The 17,440-nt window shown below is 40.0% G+C and overlaps 2 protein-coding genes across 2 annotated transcripts; one reads left to right on the top strand and one right to left on the bottom strand.

The window, feature by feature from the left end:
* The first annotated feature begins 6,423 nt into the window (after positions 1–6,423).
* On the top strand, positions 6,424–9,606 carry LOC148717447 (uncharacterized). The gene is made up of 4 exons (XM_088743567.1): positions 6,424–6,508; positions 6,772–6,922; positions 7,835–7,941; positions 8,700–9,606. Exons 1-4 carry the CDS (start codon positions 6,500–6,502, stop codon positions 9,015–9,017), a joined length of 585 nt encoding a protein of 194 aa, XP_088599693.1. The 5' UTR covers positions 6,424–6,499; the 3' UTR covers positions 9,018–9,606.
* A 5,310-nt stretch (positions 9,607–14,916) lies between these two features.
* Positions 14,917–17,154, bottom strand: LOC148717446 (uncharacterized). Its single transcript, XM_088743701.1, has 4 exons — positions 17,141–17,154; positions 16,776–16,951; positions 15,981–16,086; positions 14,917–15,692 (listed from the first exon to the last, which is right to left on the bottom strand). Exons 1-4 carry the CDS (start codon positions 17,152–17,154, stop codon positions 15,356–15,358), a joined length of 633 nt encoding a protein of 210 aa, XP_088599827.1. The 3' UTR covers positions 14,917–15,355.
* Between the last annotated feature and the right edge of the window lie 286 nt (positions 17,155–17,440).

The raw sequence follows: 17,440 nt of genomic DNA, 5'->3' as shown, positions 1-17,440 counted from the left end.
TTTTTTTTTTGCAAAAGAGTTTGGATTTATTTCTTCCACAGTGTATACTTACTTATTTTCAGATAAATATTTTTTATTGGTTTGTAATACACTGAAATGTAGATAAGATTGAAATGTAGACATTGCCAAGACTTTTTTTTCCGACTGATTGGAAGAGAAACAGAGGATAGACCGGAAGAGACCTGGAAACAGGTTGAAAGCTACTCAATTTCTTCTTACTCCGCTGACTTGCTATGATAATGTACCTTGAGGAGAGGAAAAAACAAATGAAACAAACATCTTCAAATCAACTCAATTATATCTTTGTTTAGATTAAAACACAATAAAAGCCTAAATGCGTAGTACGCATGTGTGGCCGGATAATGTAAAACCAACGCTAAACCAATCACCATCCAATATCAGTGAAGACCACAAGCAGATATTGGAAGGAGTTGTTGAGAAGCGAGGGAAACTCATGAAGTGAGCATGCGCGCTGAATGACCAGCCTCTCATTGTTCCATAGGGATGAAGCTTCAGAAAGTCCTGTTATCCTAGGCTGATTTTCACCCTTTTGTGCTGGATATGAAGTCTAAACTTTGCTTACAACCAAGTGAAAAACTAAAAGTAAAAGAAAGCTTCACCTGATGGAGGGTACCAAGATAGAAAGAAGAATTAAAGTATTTTAAATAATCGCAGCCTAGACATTTTTTTCCAAGCCGACGAAAGATCATGATGAATCACCTTCAAGTTGATCGTTGAATGCACACATTTGAGTATTTTATGAGAGACGCAACCTCTTTTGATACATTACGGGATCACCAAGTCCACAGTAAACGAAGAGCAACAGATAAAAAGGGACAAACCAGTTAGACAACGCCTCGGTAACGTTCCCTGGTTTTGCACCATGGACGGCGCCTTGTTGTAAGAAACTCCCATGCACTTCATCAACACATTTATCAGCTCATGTAACACATAATGAATTGTCCTTCTTTTTCAGTTGGGTTTTTCGTAATTGATGCCTTTTTCTTGGTTTTTCGCGTAGAGTGCGAGCAATTGAACGGTTTTATGTTACCTTAATCTTATAAGTTAGATAGGAAATGAAGTACGGAGGGGTGTTTTGATAAAATTTACTGTTCACTACGATATTTGAACAAGGAAGAATGGCACCCAAAGACATCGACAGAAAGCGAGCGCTGCGCCTTAGCTTGCCGCGAACGGCTAAAATTAAGATTTAGTGGAGCGACATTTGTTTTTGTACAAAAACTATACACAGAGCACTCGCTCGTAAAGTATAGGACAGCATCACTGAGTTAGCCAATTTTCTCGCCAGGAGTGAGGAATCACTAGCAACGAATTTTTTATGCACCGAAATAGCAGGGAAAGTTCCAAATTGAAGTGAAGCATCTACTTCATTTTAGCAGAACGAACCAAAGAGGCATTCACCAGGTTTTTGTTTACATGTCAGATATGATGGTCATTTCTCTGCACCAAACCGGAAGAAAACTAATAGCCATTCTGGATATAGACATTCGACCTTCAAAACCCAAGTGCTCATTGGTTATTGTGACGATAGATTTTCGCGCCCAAACTGGACTCTCGCGGAAGTTACGAGAATAAACTCAGCTGCCAACTACCATGAGAACCAATTTTGCCAGAAAGATCATTAACGCTTGTATTTACTAAAAGTTTCACCAGTAATGAACAGGAAAACTACCGACGGGCAGCTTCACAACAAAAAATACCGCGGCTTTTCTATACTTTTTAAAATATCACAATGAAAGAGTCTCGCATGAATTGAGAACAGCCAGAATACCGATAAAAACATATGCTCAACAACCACACCGAAACAGCATTAAATTTTCCCGGCCGTAGCATTTTCAATTCCTTGAGTAAAATGCTATACAAAGAGAAAAGAGCAAAAGATATTTCATTATCCTCATTCACTGCTGTTTATTTCCCTGTAATCTGTAATCTTTATTTATTTAAACACGATCAATTCATCAGCCCATAAAAATACACATCACATACGCTACGATATTTAAAATTAAAACTACATACTATAACACTAAAGCTGTTTTCCGTGAATGCCGTGCGTTAGACTTAAAGAATGTCATTGATCTTACGTTTAAATACCCCCAGAGACTCTGTGTTCCTTATATTGCGTGATAGACTGTTCCATAATGTGGCGCCATTGTAGCTAAAGCTTTTTCTGTAATAATTAGTGCGCGATAGTGGAACATTGAGCTTATTTTCAGAGTCCCTGAGGTCATAAGCAGAGTCACGCCACGTAAACTTTGAATATCATGATACCCTGGAGCTAGCCCGTGCAGACATCTAAGAGTGCAAGATTTTTCCACCCTAAAAACTCTAGTAGCTCAGTTGCATCAGCATCATAGTTAGAGAATGTCAACCAACACACGGGCTGCTCTATTCTGCAAATTCTTCAGTTTGTCTCGTAGCGTTTTCCCACAGCTACCCCAAACAATGTCAAAGTTATCAAAGTGAGGTTTTACTAAAGCTTGGTAAATGAGATGTAAGGTTGATGTTGGGATCAGGTGCTTAATTCGCTTTAGGGCCCCGATACCAGTGGCGATCTTTTTCGTTAGTTTTTCGATGTGAATATGCCAATCGAGTTTATCGTCTATTATTACACCAAGCGATTTTGTAGCTGTAACCTGGCTCACTTGAGTATTGTTCATTCTAATTGTTGGTGAAGCTGTGAGAGTATTCAGTCTCTGCCTCGACCTTATTAGCATGAATTCGGTTATGGTCATGTTCATTGTGAGTTTGTTCGCTTGTAGCCAGTTGAAGACGTTTTCTAGGTCTTCATTTAGACAAAACTGGACGTTCTCAAGATTGCTTCTCGCATATGTGAGGTGCGTGTCATCGGCATACATTCTCGGTTTACAATTTGATAAGCATTTGGAAGATCGTTGATATATAATAAGAAAAATAATGGACCGAGGATGGTCCCTTGAAGGACGCCGCAAGTCAATTAGTGGCTATTGGCATAGTTGGATAGCGACCCGTTCACAGAGCATTTTTGTGTTCGGTTTTCCAAATATGACTGAAACCATCTGAAAGATTTGTCATGTATACCAAAATAGTTTAGTTTCGATTGAAGGATCTGATGATCAACAGTGTCAAAAGCTTTTTTCAAATCTAGAAAAATGACTCCATTGATTTTCTCGTTATCAATATTATATGCCCAAGAATCTGTCGCTTCCAACAAAGCTGTTACAGTTGAATGATTAGCACGAAACCCTGATTGGTTTTGACATAGAATATCGTGCTCTTCCAAATAGGCATATAACTGTTCATGAACTATCCTTTTAAACACCTTCGCCACTATTGGAATCACCAATATAGGTCGTTTCGTACTGTAAAGTTGATTGAAGTTTTTACATAGAAGCATACCCTCCACCACATTTTGTTAGTCTATCGCGGCGAACTATTTCGTATCCCGGAATATGAACTTCAGGCTCTCGAATACTCTCGTTCAGTTTCGTTTCATTTATGCAAACAATATCGATATCATTGTTTGCTAATAGGATTCTTAATTCGTCTATGTGAGTAGTTAATTGATTAATATTGAGTGATGCCATTCTAAAACCGCGCAAAGGAGGCAATATTGAGACAGATTTTTCGGCCCTTTGGTTGCTTAATTGATCCCCCTACGGCATTGACGGACAGCACATTATGTCATTCTAGGTGCGATTTAAAATTATTATAAAACTGCTTATTACCTTTAAAATTTAAGTGCAGTCCACCTTTGTTGAGTCCACTATGAGACATGTTCTCATGATGAATTAATTTCCATCCATTTTGATGGCAGAACTTCTTTAGATGTTTGTTGGCTGTTTTCACTGCCTGGTCCAGCTTATCTTTTCTGCATACAAGCTCCGACAGCGTAACTAGAGTATCGCAGGTGCCCTCGATCTGCCTCGCGAGATCCACAATCGATTCTTCAACAGCCTTTGGTTCCCTGGTTTTAAGATCATTAGTCCCAATGTGTAAAATCACTTCATTGGGCGAAGATTCCAGATTTGGCTTGAGATAGTGATTCATGGCCATTGTCGTAGCGCCCGAGAAAGGCTTGACTATAACCCTGTGGCCAACTGCTTTTCCCAGATCTTTTCCAGGTATTCTTGAGATCATCGAATCTCCTATGAGCAGGGTTGTGCGCTCTTTTGGTTAATTTTCGTGTTCGGATTCTTTTCCTGTCAGGGTGTTATTAGGACCTCCTTTGCCTTTCGATTTCTTTCTTTTGTTCTTTGATTTCACAATGAAGCTTTGTTCTTTGTTGGTGCGAAGTGTTTACTTACCCATATTTTGGACAATGGTATGTTCGTTAGAGGTGTTACTCATTGAACGGCATTGAGTAGCTGCTTCTCTTGATACGATTTGCAATGCAAAACTTAAAGAATCGCGTTCGTGGACTAACTCTTTATTTTCTTCCTTCAAACACAGAATTATCTCCCTAAGTCGAGAATGTTCAGATCTCAGGTCTTCCTCATTAGGTTTGTCTTTTATATGAGCCCATACGTTCAGCACTTCAGATTTCAGACAGTCCAACTCTTCTTGTACTGATTTGGCATTCTTGTTAAATGCCGGAGTAGAAGCTTCTTCTTCATTCACGAGAATAACCAAGTCGTCATCAACCGGTAACTGGAGTAGCTTCTTCAGTTTGGCTTTCATTACTTTTGCATCCGGACCTTGGACTTGAAGGGTGCCGGTACTGAAATAAAACCAACGTGATTGTCTTCAACTTCAAAGAGCTAGACCTTTCAGAGGGACTCGCGGTTGCAGAAACTTCCAAATTCAGGACTTTCGAACAAAATTCCTGAAGTTGTGTTACGCTCCTTTTCCACTTGAATAGCGGACTTTTTTTGTCGTCCCAATGTAGATATTGGTTTAAGGGAGATGAAGAAGGTTCAGTGGCAACAAATTCAGTGGAATTCGTGGAGCCTTCAGATACACGTCCGCACGCCATCATGCATCAGATCTTGGAGATCTCAGTTATGAGAATCTGGCGGGAAATGAAGACATCATTGATAATTCCTTTGCTACACACGCTGTAGTCTGACAGTTTTTACATCAGTAAACCTTTCAATGCGCTGTACATAATTGTCATTGTTTTTTTTCCTTCGGCAGCAAACAAATAAACACTGCTGCAAAACCACCCAGCCAAAAACAAATCATCATTTTCATAAGATTTTGATCTCTCCAGGACTATACTCCTTATAAATCAGGGCAACATCTCTTTGAATGTTGAAAATTACATTAGATTACTCTCACCGGTTTTGCTCAATAACTCTCTGAAATAGGTCTAGAAATCTTCTGCTATGTTGTTATCCAATCAAATGCAATACCAAAACCATTTAAAACTTGACGCAGGTTGTTTTTGTAGGTTAGCTTTGTTAGCTATTCGTATGGAGGTTTGTGTTCTTCTGTTTTCCCCTTTGTTCTGATTCAGTTAGTAGTTGCTATTACTTTGGGTTTTGCCTTACGGTTCTCAATGTGAAAATGGGCAAACAATAAATGACACATTAAACTTTTGCGGTCATATAAGAAAAAAAATGGGGATGGAAAATAATCAATATCGAGTGTGCGGCGACAGACTCCTGATTGACAAGTTTGCTAAGTTAATGGCTTGTCTATTTCATCTTTTTTAGACATACTTTCTTTTAATACCATCATCATTCGAGAATTCTTTTCGCTCACATAACGTTTTGCATCACAGAGTCTTAATCGTAATATGGCGCATATCATGTAACTTGTTTCCGCAAATAAAAAAGATTAATGAAATATTTTCATTTTCAAACAGAATTCACACTTGCATCTTTCAGTTGTTTGAAATCTCCTATAAATAGATTCCAATATTTCACATCTTCTGTGGCTGGAGTTACTGCCAAATTATAACATTCATCTCCATTTTTTTATTCAGAGAAAATAAAATTGAATATATGTTTCCGTTTTTGATCTGTGCAACAATGACGATCCCAAAATACATTATCTATTAAACAAGAATCAATTATATCAGCTAATTTCTAACATCTGTGACAAAAAAGAAATTTTAGTTTTTCACTTTCTTAAAGATAAAGCTCTTAACCAATTTAGAATATCTTTTAAGAGTCTATTTTGGAAACCTTTTGGATTCCTGATTTGCGTGACTTGTTCTTTCTAATTATTTGAAAAATACACTTCTCCTTTGAACAGAATCGCGAGCATTTCCAACTGCATGCTCCATCGGCACCCATAGAAACTAGTGTTACTCAGCTTATTTCGAAATCCCGCGTACGAATGACTGAGATATCCGATGCTTTCAATTTCTGACAAGACCGCGTGACTTTGGGGACCTCACTGGTGTCAATTAGCATATGAGTCTTCCTCAACTTTCCGTATAAATAGATCGTCGAATCCAAAGGTTTCCATACCATTTGCAACTAGCAACGATCAAGATCAGGAGAAACTAGAGACTACAGATCAAGCTTGGAGAAAAACCCGCTATAAAGAAAATATGGAGAAGGTACGGTAAAGTTGCTATAAATTTAACATTGCAACCATCCAATCGTGGATTTATGTACACTCTTTTCTTTTATATATAAGACCCTTTGTTATAAGAGCGTTCAGGCTCAGATAAATAAGACGTTTATATATATATATATATAAAAGGGATGTACTTAAATTTTTAAATTAGAGAATTAAGTCCCCGAAGTTCATTTCCAGTCGCGTGGTGTTTAGTTGGAGTTAAATCCTAAAAAAATTTTTTTTTCCTATTTTATCTGACAGTTAATTAAAATTAGCGCGTGCTATCGTATGGACATCCCCGAGCGCAGACTTGACAAAAGTGGAAACCTACTCATAACAGATTTGCCGGAAAGCGAACCTGGTCCTCAAATCCCCGTTAAGTTTACCGGGAGCCATCGGGGCAATACAACAGGTAAATATAAGCGTGTGGTAGGGCGTGACCCTCACAAAAAGCTAATACTGTATATAGATTAGCCAAGCCTAAAAGCGGAGCTCCCAAGTTCGTAATATTAATGATAACATAAAAGATGTGCATTTGCCAAGACTCGCCTGAGTCCCCCCCTTCGTTTTGATAGTCTCCTCTACCCTACCTGTGCAATCTAAAGGCACGTACGTACGCTCGGTCAGTCACGTGACAACCAAACGAAAAGAGCTTGACCATATTCCATGGCTATGGAGCTCTGCCCCACGCGCATGGGAGCCCCGCTATTATGAAGATTTTGTGCATGTAAAATGATGGAATGGTCTAAAATAATCGAGGATGATTAATAAGAAAGAGGAGAGATTCCTGCGGAAATGTAACGGACTCAGCGCCCATCTGTATGCAAGTAGATTTAAACGAGTTTCCAGATTGAATGTAATCTCCACGGAAGTACACTTGCGGATTTTCTTCATTCATTTTCAATTCTGACGGCGAGTTTAATTGCAAACTTTGTATAGATGACACTCAAGTATCCGTGAGCATTCACGAGGCCTCATTAATCATTAAAGATTAACCACATTGCCAGTTTTTGTGGTAAAATTATCTTCTACAGTAATGGAAAACTTTTTCACCTAAACAATTATTGATTACGTAATAATTCGAGGAATAGTTTTTCGTTAGCTTTGAGGTTATAGTTTTCCGTTGTTTTAAACCCAGCTTCAGAACATTATTCAGCATGCAACTGGATTGATCACATCAATATCTAATTTTCATTAGAAGTAAATTGAATGAGAAAAGTTTACCTTATCGCACTGCATAAAGCTATATTTACATCTCATATTTGACTTTCCGGACCCTCAGATAATAAACTTGATTGTTTTCTTTTTGTATTCATGTCTCTAGAATTTTACATAGAAAAAGGTTATGATTATGGAGCAAATACCATTAGGTATGACTTGGATGGCAGCCATTACTACATGTGTGCAGAAGGAAACAGGGTGTTTTTACAGGTGAGTTGTGGTTATCAAATTATCTCTGTTGTCTTCAAACTGCAACTTAATAATAACAATAATTACGTTGTATAGCCCTCATATCCTGAGCTCATGGCGCTTTACAACACTGTGCGCGGGACTTTACCAGACTGCTAGGCAGTTTACAATCAATTAAAGGCGAATCTAACAGATGCCCCCTCCCCCCAATTCCCAGTAAACAGGTCAGACCACATCATAGTAATCTCGTGAGTGGGTTCTTTAACGTCCCCTGCCTAACGAAATATATAATTAATAGATGCAGGAGACGGGACCTACAGTTTATTCGTCCTTATCCGAGAAGACTAGAATGTCTATCCATTTCTTGATTTTATAGAAAGGTAGCACATTCTCCCCAGTTATTTTAAGACCTTGAGTGTTGGTCCGGCTGGGGCTTGAACCCCCGACCTCCCGTACAACAGTCCGGCGCTCAACCAATTCAGCTAACCGGGGGGCGGTTCCCGAAAAACTTCCCAAAAACAAATTACTAAATAAAGGTAGAAATTAAAAAAAAAAAAAAAAAACAGGGAGTAAAAAAATAACCATTATAATTCCTTCCCAGCTAAGTATACATACTTAGTTCTTCTAAGTGGGAAATGATAATTTGTGGAATAACCCTGAGTCATTCTGTACTTAAACACCTCACACCCTGGCCAATAATTTAATTCTTGTGTTACTAGCAGTAGGGTTAAAACTGTCTAGTTAAGGTTGTTAATTTAAGTCTATATTTTTATTTGCAGCTGGTAGCCCATCAACCCGATGAGATAAAATACCTGTTTGAAGTTAAACATGTCAACAACCAGAGTGATTACATGTCTATTAAGTCTAAAAAGACTGGGAACTTCCTTGCTAGTGATGAAGATGGCAGGGCATTTATGGAGGAAGTCGAGCCTTCTTCAATGAAAGATGACCGGCCAACTGATAGACAAACATGGTTCCTTCTACACTTTATGGAAACAGTGAAAATGGAAAGAGAAAGTACATTACACAGTTGTAACTTTGATAGCACAAATATTGACTGTTCAGTCACATGTCAGGCTCAAGTGGAAGCCTGTTAGGTGTAAATATGTTCCATAGTGAAAATACATGTACAGTAATAGAGTAAAAGAATTTTAAAATGCTTTTATTTTCATGGTACTGTTACCCTTTTCTTTTGTAAAGAGTTTGGATTTATTTTATGCACAGTGTATATGTTGTAGTTCAATTTTATTCTTGGTTCAAATTTTATTTTCCTTTGTTCTCGGTCATGTTAATGATATGTATGATAATGATTTGTACAAAGGAAAATAAAATTTGAACCAAGGATAAAATTGAACTACAACATATACACTGACTTCTTTTCAGATTGATTTTTTTTTTTTGGTTTGTGATACATTGAAATGTAGGTAGGATTGAAATGTATGCATTGAAATGTATACAAGATATTTCATGTAGCTTTACAGTTAAGGAAACTTCCGTAGTAAGTTATCGGGTATTGCCAAGTATTTGATTTTAATTCGTTGTTGTAATAACGTGACTTTAAGTAAGGAAATATTACTCAATATGTTCCAGGTAATGTAAATTGTAACGGGTAGCTAGAGTAACCAGAATATGTCGTTTACTCTATGTGTACCATTGTATTACTATTAAAAGCATTATCAGTAAAAACTTCTTTTGTCAGTTTTTGCTGGGGAAGAAAGGATTTTCCTTGCCATAAAAGGGTCAGGGAACCATTTCCCGCCAAATTCGGAGTGCGGTACTTCGTAAGTTTTTTCGGTTGAATTTGATTTTGAAAGGCCGACTTTAACTACGAATTGAAGTAAAATTACTCATGATGTGAACCATACTAGTTCATTATAAACCACGCGTCCTCTGAGTTTGAAACTTTTTATAAAGATCCTGATGTCTTAAGTTGTCGACGAAGTATACAGGTCTCGAGGGTATTACATCACACCATCACGCCTCGCATTACATCGCGCATATTTCATGCTCGTTGGCATCCTATACACTACATTCCCTCCTTTCCTAAATGTTCAACATACAAATCGAAGCCTTTAAATTAAACCAGTCGCTCGATAAAAGGACAAGAAGTTGAAGATATTCAGTTCATATCATATTCAGTTCATATGGCTTTATAACGATCGGGCGGTCTTACAGTCCGGGTCGACCTCCGAACAGGCCTTCCCACTCCGGTATTTTATTTAGGTTGTTCTTGAGAATCTTCAGACGTTCCAGGAATCTCTTTTGGCATCGGTACGACTGTCGTCTCTGAAATTTTGCTTGCCCCTGGGTCATCCACTCGTACTGCAGTACCTGCCTGTACCACTTGATCTTCGTTGCCATTGGATACATCTCCGTGCTCGTTATACTTCTTTACAAACACAGTGTTTCTTTTCAGTTCGATGCCAGTCTCGTTCCTGAGCGTTACCTCTGACCCCGTCTTATGAACAACCTTAAAGGGATCAGGGTTAAAGTTGGTAGACAGCTTGTTGGTTTTCTCTGCTTTCACAAGAACCGTGTCGCCAACACTTATGCTTTTGGGCGTGGCACCCCTCTTAAGGTCAGCGTAAGCTTTTCCCTTTAATTTACATGACCAATCTCGCTCTTGCACTTCCTCGCCTGGCACACCAACTGTCTCTCTCTTTAGCTCTGGCAGCTTGGATCTCATTTCGCGACCAAACATCATATAACAGGGTGTAGTCCCTGTCGTCGTTTGCGGAGTGGATCTGTACACCGTCAACCATACCAGAAACTCAGTTCTCCAGTTCCTTCCTTCCAAATGTGCGATCTGTATGCATTTCAGTAACGAGCGATTCTGGCGTTCCACCTCTCCATTGGCTTGTGGCCACAATGGAGTCGTTTTCCGGTGTTCGATACCATTCGTACGTAAAAAGGCTTCAAACTCTTCAGACACGAATTGGGGGCCATTATCTGTCCTTAGCGAGAATGGAAAACCGAATCTTGCAAACATGGGTGCAAGTGCTTCGATGACCTTGGAACTTGTCGTAGACTTCATTATAGCAACCTCTAGGAATCGACTATAGTAATCGACCACCACCAAAATACTCTCTCCTGTGGGTAGGGGTCCTAGTAGATCTGCTCCACAGTCCTGCCAAGGGGCACTTGGAGGAAAAACGCGAGATATCGGCTCTGGGGGGTCAAATCCAGAAGTGACCTGTCAGCCATGACAAATTCTACAAAACTTCTCAACGTCTTTGTCCATTCTTGGCCACCAAACTTTACTGCGGAGACGATACTTCGTTTTGACTATACCCTGGTGCCCTTCGTGTGCTAACCGCACCATCCTGTCGCGCAAGAGCCTGGGAACCACAATCCTTGTACCTCGAAGCAAGAGTTCACCATACAGACATAATTCGTCCTTGACCTGTGCATACGAGGGAAGTATACACTGGTCCCAGTTCCCTGTCTTAACACATTTCTTCACCTGGGTCAATTCCTCGTCATCATAGGAAGCTTCCTCAATCTCTCTAGGTGATAGAGCAACGGGTACAGAGTCCTCAACAATTGCTCTAACATAGTCATACTCCTCTCCATGGTCCACGTGATCCGAATTCAAGCGGGACAACGCGTCTGCTATATTAGTCTTTCCTGGGCGGTACACTACTTTAAAATCGTACCCTTGTAGCCTTAAGACCCATCTCTCTATCCTGGCGCAAGGTCTCGAAGTACTGGAGTAGATACGCTCCAGAGGCTTGTGGTCGGTCTCCAACTCGAAGTCCTGTCCAGAAACATACATGTTAAACCGTTCACATGCCCAAACCAAGGCCAGCGCTTCCTTCTCCGTTTGGCTGTAGCGCCGTTCGACGTCAGTTAAACTCCTTGATGCGTACGAGACAACTCTCCACATGCCTCTCTGCTGCTGGGTGAGAACTGCCCCTAAGCCAACTGGGGATGCATCAGCAATGATTCGCGTTCTGCAGCCAACCTTAAAATAAGCCAGTGTCTCCGCCTGGGTGATTAGACGCTTTAGTTCCTCAAAAGCTGCTTGTTGCTCATTTCCCCAGTGAAACACTACGCCCTTCCTGGTCAACTCTTGAATAGGTTTCGCTACGGACGCTACGTCTGGCATGAACTTCGAAGAATACTGGACAATACCCATAAACGATCGTACTTCGCTTGCGTCTTTGGGAGGTCTTGCATCTCTAATAGCGGCTATTTTCTCTTCGCATAGATTTATACCGTCACTAGTCAACTCATGGCCAAAGAACGTAAGCTTCGACAACCTAAACTGGCACTTGTCTCCGTTCACCGTCAACCCCACTTCACTCAGCCTATCCAACACAGCAAAAAGACGCTTGTCGTGTTCCTCCACGTCACCTCCATGAACAATAAGATCGTCTGCAATGTTGGCAACCCCAGCACAACCCCTTAACACGTCTCTGATGATTTGCTGATACTTTTCTGGTGCCGATGTCACCCCAAACATCAACCGCTTGTACCGATACAGCCCTCGGTGCGTGACGAAAGTAGTAATGTGACGACTTTCCTCGCTGAGCAGGATCTGGTGAAAACCCCACTTGAGATCAATCTTGCTAAACATAGTACTTCCATTCAAGTCATGTAACAGCTCCTCGACGGTTGGAATTGGATGCCGCTCCCTGACGATTGCTTCATTCGCTCGGCGCATGTCAACACAGACCCTCACGTCACCGTCACCTTTGCGAACAACCACCAATGGCGATATCCATCCTGACGGCCCTTCCGGCACTTCCTCTATGATATCCAGCCTCAAAAGTTCATCAAGCTTTGCATCAACCTTCTCTCGCAACCCAAAAGGAATCCTACGTACATGCTGCGCTACAGGCTTCACTGACTCATCAACATGCAGTTTTAATTCGTAACCCTTCAAAAGACCAACACCAATAAATAACTCCTTGTGTTTTCCTCTAACGCGGCCGTCTGGTCGTCCTCCGTCAACGCTGTTTGCCTGAAAGGACCAACACGTAGCAGGTTTAGCACCTCGGCAGTTTCGCGCCCCAACAGCGTACGACCATCGCCTTCAACCACTATAAATTCAGCCTTACTTCCGTCTTTAAACTCACACCCAGCGTGCGTGACATCTACTGTAAAAGTTCCTATAGTCGATAAAGGTTCTACGCCACCATAAGCAAAAATTTCTTTCGCAGACTTCCGAGATTCACACTTGATCCCCTTCTGCTTTAGTAATTCCCAGGTCCGCTGTCCCATAACATTACATGAAGCTCCCGAATCAATAAGAACATCTGGTACGTACACACCACCGATGATCAGCGTTACCAACGCACTTCTTTCTTCCCTGTGGTCATCCAACTGTTCCACTGAAAAGGCATAATCGGGTCTTGACTGACGAGCTGGTGTTGCAAAATCTTTTTTGTCTTCTTCTCGGGAGGCAGGTCCGCGAGTCACTAGATTTGCCTCTTGCCCCAGTCTTCCGCGTCCACGTCCACCCCGACCAAATCCACCTCTGCTATTCCTCGTTCCTTTGGATCCCGACTGGGCGCCGCCTCGCTGATGGAATTGGGGGCATTTGACTTTGAAATGGCCTATCGTACCGCACTTCCCGCAAGTCTGACCTCGCGCCGGGCACCTCCAATCCTGACTAAAGTGTCCTTCCCGTCCGCAACTAAAGCACGTCTTCAATTTTCTGGGATTCTTGTTTCCATCCACTTTTCCTCTCACTGCATTGACCCGGTCTACCTGGTCCGTGTTGTATTGTTTCAGTTGTCTATCAACTACTTCTTGGGATCTCGCAACCCGCAACAAATCACCCAAAGTAACAGTCCCTTCCTTTTCCAGGAACTTCCGGCGCAAGTGGCTGGAGTAACACTTGTCTATGAGTTGATCCCGAATGTAGTCGTCCTCGTTGACGCCAAACTCACAAGTCGCTGCTCGCTGACGCAATCTGCACACAAACTGGTCCACAGTTTCTCCACTCTCCTGCCAAATTTGTCTAAACAAATGTCTCTCAAAAGGAACGTTTGACTTGGGAACAAAATAATTGTCAAGTACCTGAAGTGTTGCCTGAAAACTCACATCCTCGCCATCACCGGCTAATGTGAAATATATTTCTTGAACGTCCATACCAGCAACGTGCAACAGAAGAGCTCGTTTTTTAGCGTCGTTCGAAACACCTTTTCCCGTCACGTACAACTCAAACGCTCGCTTCCATCTCTTCCACCGCTGACTTAAATTGTGTGCCTCTCCCTTCGGATTAAATGGTTCCAATCCACTGACATCTAAAGCAACTGTAGCCATTCCAGAACCATTAACAGAACTGCCAACAGCACCGCTTGTCGTTTCGTCTGATCCACCGTGTCCCGGCATCTCTGAAATAAATCCCTGGCGAAATCACTTACGAATTCCCGGACGAAACTCCTGAAACCTTGGACAAAACCTCGAAATCCTTGAAGTCCTCTAAATCTTCACCATTCTCGAAATCCTCGTCGCCAATGTAGTACACAGCGGTTAAAATGAAATCGGTTTTATTCACGTACCTAAGAGAACTAACTAAATAATTAAACACATGCTGTATATATGCAGGTCTCGAGGGTATTACATCACACCATCACGCCTCGCATTACATCGCGCATATTTCATGCTCGTTGGCATCCTATACACTACAGTAATCGATCCTATTATCAAAATTGAAATATGTTTGAGCAACATGCTAAAAGTGTTGTTCGTTTCCAACAACAAAGGGAAGCCGGTTGTTTGCTTCTAACAGCAAAATGAACGTTGTTCGTTTGGTATGTACTCGTTTCCTTCTCAGGTATATAATTGAATTTATTTGAAGGTGTTAGTTTCACTGGTTTTTTCTTCTCCTGAAGGTACATTAGCACAGCAAGTCAATAAGAAGAAGTTGAGTAGCTTTCAACCTATTACTCTCTCTCTCTCTCTCTCCTTCTGTCCTCTGCAATTGTTTCTCTTTCAATCAGTTGGAAACGAAAAATTCTAAAAACAACAGCAACAACAACAGAAGTCTTTACCGATAACATTTTTAATATAAAAATACTTGGTACTCATAGAGTAAGCGACATATTCTGGTTACAGTTACAGTAACTTATATTACCTAGAACATCTTAAGTAATCTATCCTCACTTCAAGCCATGTTATTAAAACAACAACTTAACGTCAAATACTAATTAATTTACTGAGGAAGTTTCATTAACTGTAAAGCTACATGAAATATCTTGTATACATTTCAATGTCTACATTTCATTGTCACCTACATTTCAATGTATCACAAAGCAATTGAAAAATAATCATTTGAAAAGAAGTAAGTATACACTGTGCAAGAAATAAATCCAAACCCTTTACAAAAAAAATAGAACAAAACAGTACCATGAAAAAAACCAATAGTTAAGTATCTCATACTTATTCCTGTACATTCTATTTTCACAGTGAAACATATTTACACCTAACAGGCTTCCACTTGAGCTTGACATGCGATTGAAAAGTCAATACTTGTGTTATCAAAGTTACAACTGTATAATGTACTTTCTCTTTCTATTTTCACTGTTTCCACAAAGTGTAAAAGGAACCACGTTTGTCTGTTAGTTGGCTGGTCATCTTTCATTGAGGAAGGCTTGACTTCCTCCATAAATGCCTTGCCATCTTCATCACTAGCAAGGAAGTTCCCAGTCTTTTTAGACTTAATAGACATGTAATCACTCTGGTTGTTGACATGTTTAACTTCAAACAGGTATTTCATCTCAATAGGCTGATGGGCGACCAACTGCAAATAAAAATATAGACTTAAATTAGCAACCTTAACTAGAAAGTAGTAACTTTACTGCTAGTAACACAAAAATTAAATGATTGCTCAGGGTGGAGAATGTTTTACTACAGAATAGTTCAGGATTATTCCACAAATTATCATTTCCCATTTAGAAGGACTAGGTATGTACACCCAGGAAGGAGTTACAATCATTACTTTTTATTGCTCCCTGTGTTTGTTTAATTTCTACCAGAGTAATTTGTTTCTGGGAAGTTGCAGTTTGAAGACAACAGACTGATATAATTATTTCATAGCCATAACTCACCTGAAAAACACCCTGTTTCCTTCTGCACACAGGTAGTAATGGCTGCCATCCAAGTTATACCTAATGGTATTTGCTCCATAATGATAGGCTTTTTCTATGTAAAATTCTAGAGACATGAATAAAAAAAGAAAACAATCAAATTTACTATTTGAAGAAAGTCAGATTTTAGATGTGAATATAGCTTTATTCATTGCGATAAAGTGAACTTTTCTCATTCAATTTACCTCTAGTGAAAATTAGATATTGATGTGATCAATCCAGTTGCAAGCTGAATAATGTTCTGAAGCTGGGTTTGAAACACAGGGAAGCTATGAGCCTCTTGGTTTTTTTTTTTTTTTCTGTTCTACATCTAACAGACACCCAACGAAAAACTATTTCTCGAATTTTTACGTAATCAAAATTTGCTTAAGTGAAAAAGTTTTGCATTATTGTCTAAGATAATTTTATCACAAAAACTGGCAGTGTGGCTAGATTAATGAGGCCTTGTGAATATTCATGGATAATTGCGCGTCATCTATAGAAGGTTTGCAATTAAACTCGCAGTCAGAATTGAAAATGATTGAAAAAATCCGCAAGTGTCTTTCCGTGTAGATTACATTCACGATAGAGCCAATCTGGAAACTCGTTTAAATCTACTTACACTCAAATGGGCACTAAGTCTGTTATATTTCTGCGGAAATCTCTCCTCTTTCGAAATATACTCGATTATTTTAGACTACTCTACCATTTTACATACACAAAATCTTTATAATAGCTTTTTGTGAGGGTCCAGCCTAACCATACGCTTATATTTACCTGTTGTATTGCCCCGATGGCTCCCGGTAAACTTTACAGGGATTTGAGGACCAGGTTCGCCTTCCGGCAAATCTGCTATCAGTAGATTTCCACTTCTGTCAAGTCTGTGGTCGGAGATGTCCATTCGATAGCACGCGCTAATTTTAATTAACTGTTCGATAAATTGAAAAAAAAAACTTTTTTTTAGGATTTAAATCCAACTTAACAACACGCGACTGGAAATGAACTTCGCGGACTTAATTCGAATTGAAAATTCAAGTACACCCTTTTTTAAACGAACGCCTACTCAGCCTGAACGTTCTTACAAAAAGGGTCTTATATATAACAATTGGATGGTTGCAATGTTAAATTTATAGTAAGTCTACCGTGCCTTCTCCATATTTCTTTTATAGCTGGTTTTTCTCCGAGCTTGATCTGTAGTCTCTGGTTTCTCGTGATCTTGATCGTTGCTAGTTGCAAATGGTATGGAAACCTTTGGATTCCACGATCTATTTATACGGAAAGTTGAGGATGTCGAATATGTTAATTGACACCAGGGAGGTTCCCAAAGTCACGCGGTCTTGTCAGAAATTGAAAGCATAGAATATCTCAATCATTCGTGCGAATTTCGAAATAAGCTGAGTAACACTAGTTTCTACGGTTGCCAATGGAGCATGCAGTTGGCA

This window comes from Stylophora pistillata, chromosome 13 (genome assembly GCF_964205215.1).
Source record: "Stylophora pistillata chromosome 13, jaStyPist1.2, whole genome shotgun sequence".
Lineage (NCBI taxonomy): Eukaryota > Metazoa > Cnidaria > Anthozoa > Scleractinia > Pocilloporidae > Stylophora > Stylophora pistillata.
This window is presented reverse-complemented; position numbering and strand designations above follow the sequence as displayed.